The 3,817-nt window shown below is 44.6% G+C and overlaps 1 protein-coding gene across 1 annotated transcript; it reads right to left on the minus strand.

The window, feature by feature from the left end:
- Positions 1 to 811: 811 nt before the first annotated feature.
- Positions 812 to 3,449, minus strand: pou3f3a (POU class 3 homeobox 3a). The gene has a single exon (XM_085136697.1). It carries the CDS (start codon positions 2,613 to 2,615, stop codon positions 1,347 to 1,349), a length of 1,269 nt encoding a protein of 422 aa, XP_084992823.1. The 5' UTR covers positions 2,616 to 3,449; the 3' UTR covers positions 812 to 1,346.
- Positions 3,450 to 3,817: the final 368 nt, after the last annotated feature.

The raw sequence follows: 3,817 nt of genomic DNA on the forward strand, positions 1-3,817 counted from the left end.
GGCTGCGTTCCATCGAGCTGCAGTCCTGCAGCCCTGCAACAGGATGTTTGTGGCTGGACTGATATGCAGAAAATCACACGTAAATGTAGAAACCAGGCTTATGTGATCGGTTCAGCAGGTATTCGCAGGATCAGCATCGCTTTAACAAAATGTTGTGGTAGATTTTTGGGGGGTTTTATGCCTAATGTAAGAATTAATTAAATAACAACATAATAATTAAGCTGCTATGGTGCAATGTGTGATTATTTTTTCACTATCAGTCCATCAGCTAAATAATTTCTTAGTGAACCAATTAAGCCACTTTTCTATAGATTGTCATAAACAGGGAAAAATGGCAGAAGTTTGCACAGATGATTTACCAAACAGATATGAAAACAATGATAATAAGATGCCTGAGCAAAATGGACTGACTATGTAATTTTTTTTTTGCCTTTATGACTTCTTTGTATCTCTTATGGGATATATTGTATATTATATCAAATTCAAATGACTCTGATGAAGAGATTCTGTGTGTTTATATATATGCATGTCTCTCTTTGTGCGTGTGTGTGTCCACATGGCCCTTAAGAATAACGCTCCGGTATCTAACACAAGGTTTATGTCAAATTTATTAAATAATTAGTCTATTCCATGAAAATAAACACAGTGGCAAAAAATAAATAAATAGTCCATATCACCACAATACACAGCAAACTTGTACATAACCTTAAGAGATCGTTTGCTAAATGGAAAAGGATTAAAGGAAAGTACAAATATTGGAATAACTGTAAATCGCTTGTTGAAACCTTAAACTGTGCCACAAAAAAATAAAAAAAAATGTAAAAAAATCCACCGACACACAACACAAAGTGAGAAACAGGTTTGAATGAAGAGAAATTATTGCTCATTAGAAACAACTCAACACTGGAAAAAGCGGTGTGTTTGATTAAAAACGTAGGTTATAGTTCAGTCTAGCATGTGGGACATCAGTTTCTGCAGCATCACAAGGGAACTATTATTTTTACAGTACAAAGATATGGAAATAACTTGTTTCTGCTCGAATATCTCCGGTTTTGGTGACCAAACATTTCCTTTAGATAACTTTCAGTTGTCTTTTGTTCAGATTTAATTTAGACCGAAATATAATTTTTTGTCCCAGAGGCTGTTTCAGGGAGCAGAAAAATGCCAAATAGCGATGCATAAAGGGCGGTTGTGATGTGTCCAGTCCTGATATGAACATTGGATAACAATTCTACTTTTTGGATCAATGGTGGCGAATAAAAAGTTAATCAAAGGTTTCACTGAGACCCATGTTTATATAACAGAGGCTGTTGTTCGTGTTTCATCCCTGTTATTTTGGGGCTCTTTCACGTATCGCTGAACAACCTCTTGCACTCTATGGAGGGAGACGGTGTGTCAGGTCCAATGCTACCCACTTGTGAATATGCGTCCTCTGGAGTGCGCGGAAGTCCCGGCGGCGTCATGCGCTTCTCTTTCTGCCTGCGGTTGCAGAACCAGACCCTGACCACCTCTTTCTCCAGCTGCAGAGTGTCCGCCAAAGAGTTGATCTCCTGTGCGGAAGGTTTGGGACACTTAAGGAAGTGGCTCTCCAGTGCGCCTTTTACGCTCACCTCGATGGAAGTGCGCTTTTTCCTCTTCCTGCCCTGGGTGGCGATCTTATCGATGCTGGTCGGGCTCCCAGTGGTGGAATCAGCCTCTTCCAGCCATTTGTTCAGCAGAGGTTTCAGCTTGCACATGTTCTTAAAGCTCAGCTGAAGCGCCTCAAATCTGCAGATTGTGGTCTGTGAGAACACGTTGCCGTACAGAGTGCCCAGAGCTAAGCCCACGTCTGCCTGGGTGAAACCAAGCTTGATCCGTCGCTGTTTGAACTGTTTGGCGAAATGCTCCAAGTCATCGGACGTAGGGGTGTCCTCGTCTGAATGCGATTCGTGGCCCAGACCGTGTTGCTGGTGATGGTGCGTGTGATGATTATGATGGTGTTGGTGGTGATGGTGGCTGCCGTGGTCCAGCCGAGGTGATTCTCCGCGCACCAGCCCCGAGTGCATGAGGCTTTGCCCGGTGTGTGAGCTCAGCATCCCGTTGACTGTAAATCCTCCTGGCTGGGAGTAAATGAGGGATTGTTGCTGCTGCTGCTCCCCCTCAGTGATGCTGATGTGCGCAGTGGAGGTGCCTCCCCAACTTCCCGTGTGCGCCTGGTGAGGTCCTAGATGCGGAGACCTGTGGTGAAGGGCTGAACCCGAGTGGAGGTCGTCCCTGCCGGCGTTTCTCTTTACATCCTGTGGCTGGGAACTCGGGGGCCACGGAGAGCCGGTCTCCGCTACTGCCGCTGCAGCGGCGGCCGCTGCGGCTGCTGCATGAGGCAACGATGTCACCCACTGGTGGGCATGGCTTAGCATGTGCCCCCCGTTGCTTGCTACCATGGCTCCGTGCATGAAGTCGCTCTGCACCATCTTCACTGAAGGGTCCCCTCTGTATCCACTAGACACCGTGGTCACAGCGGTGCCGCCCGACTGCATACCACCACCCCTCCGGTCAGAGTGAAGGACCGGGCTGGATAAAATCCTGCTGCTGGCTAGGTATGGGCTTGAAGTGGCAGTTGCCATCCCCCAAATCATATATCTCTTATTTCTCTTTTCTTGTGTTTGAGTAAAAAAAAAAAATTAAAATAGTCTTTGCTCTAATCCATAAATAGATTCTGTCTATTTCACTCTAAAGGAGTTTTCTTTTCTTTTTCTTTTTTGCCCAATTAGTGGGGGGAAAGTGCCAAATCACTCCATTGAGACGTACATTATATTTTCAGTTAAGCAGCGTGCGCTTGCTGTAACCAGTGTGGCAGAACATGCTCTCTTACGTATTCCTGTGCGGCAAAACGATAGTTTCACAACTTTTCTCTGTCCCGGGAGCTCCCGCGTGCGTAATCCACAGACTTAATGGTCGCCTATGAAAAAAAAACAGCCTTCTTTGCTCCGTGAAAACTTGATATACAGTCTGCTTGCCTATTCACATCTCTGATATAAACGCTTCGGGTTAGACTAAATGACTAAAAAAAACCTTTAAAGCGTCTGCTGTTCTCTCGGTTGTTTAGTTCACTGCATCTGCTCTACCCGGTGCGTCCTCTACAGAGCGAAGGAGACGAGCGTGTGTTTACGTTGTGCCAAGCCTGCGTATTCCTCTCCATTTCCATCCAATTACAACAGAAAGGCTCTCCAGAGCTCCCGCTGATTGGACGCACAGGCAGAGAGGAGTTGGTGTGTCTCACAGTTGAGCCTCGGGTGCACAGAGTTCTTGCTGAGGGAGAAAAAAAGCAACAATTTACTAGAAAATTACAATCAAGCCGAAAAAAATAGACCGAACATGGTTTGACTGCGCGTTAAAGTATAGCCTGTGAAGCATGTGAGGAAAAACAGGCAAGTTGGGAAGTCATCCAACAAAACAAACTTCTTCCTAGAACTAACAAAATAAAAGCGAAAATAATTATGCTTAACGTTATTATTATTATTATTATTATTATTATTATTATTATTATTATTATTATTATTATTATTATTATTATTGCACATATTTAAGCACCTGAGTCACTTAAGTTGACAAAATAATATCCGTCACGTTTATCTCCGAGTATCACACAGAGCAGTCGAGGCTTGAATCAAGGATACTCAAGTCGGCTTTGGGAACACAGGGGGGTTTGGACGCCACTTGCATCTTAATGCGTTCTCCCTTTCACATGGTAAAGGGAAGGCCACAGTGGCGTGACGCTCCGCACTGGCGAGCGCTAAAGCTGCACAAAACCTGCCAGCAGTTCCAAAACGAACACAAA

This window comes from Neolamprologus multifasciatus, chromosome 16, assembly GCF_963576455.1.
Source record: "Neolamprologus multifasciatus chromosome 16, fNeoMul1.2, whole genome shotgun sequence".
Taxonomy (NCBI): Eukaryota; Metazoa; Chordata; class Actinopteri; order Cichliformes; family Cichlidae; genus Neolamprologus; species Neolamprologus multifasciatus.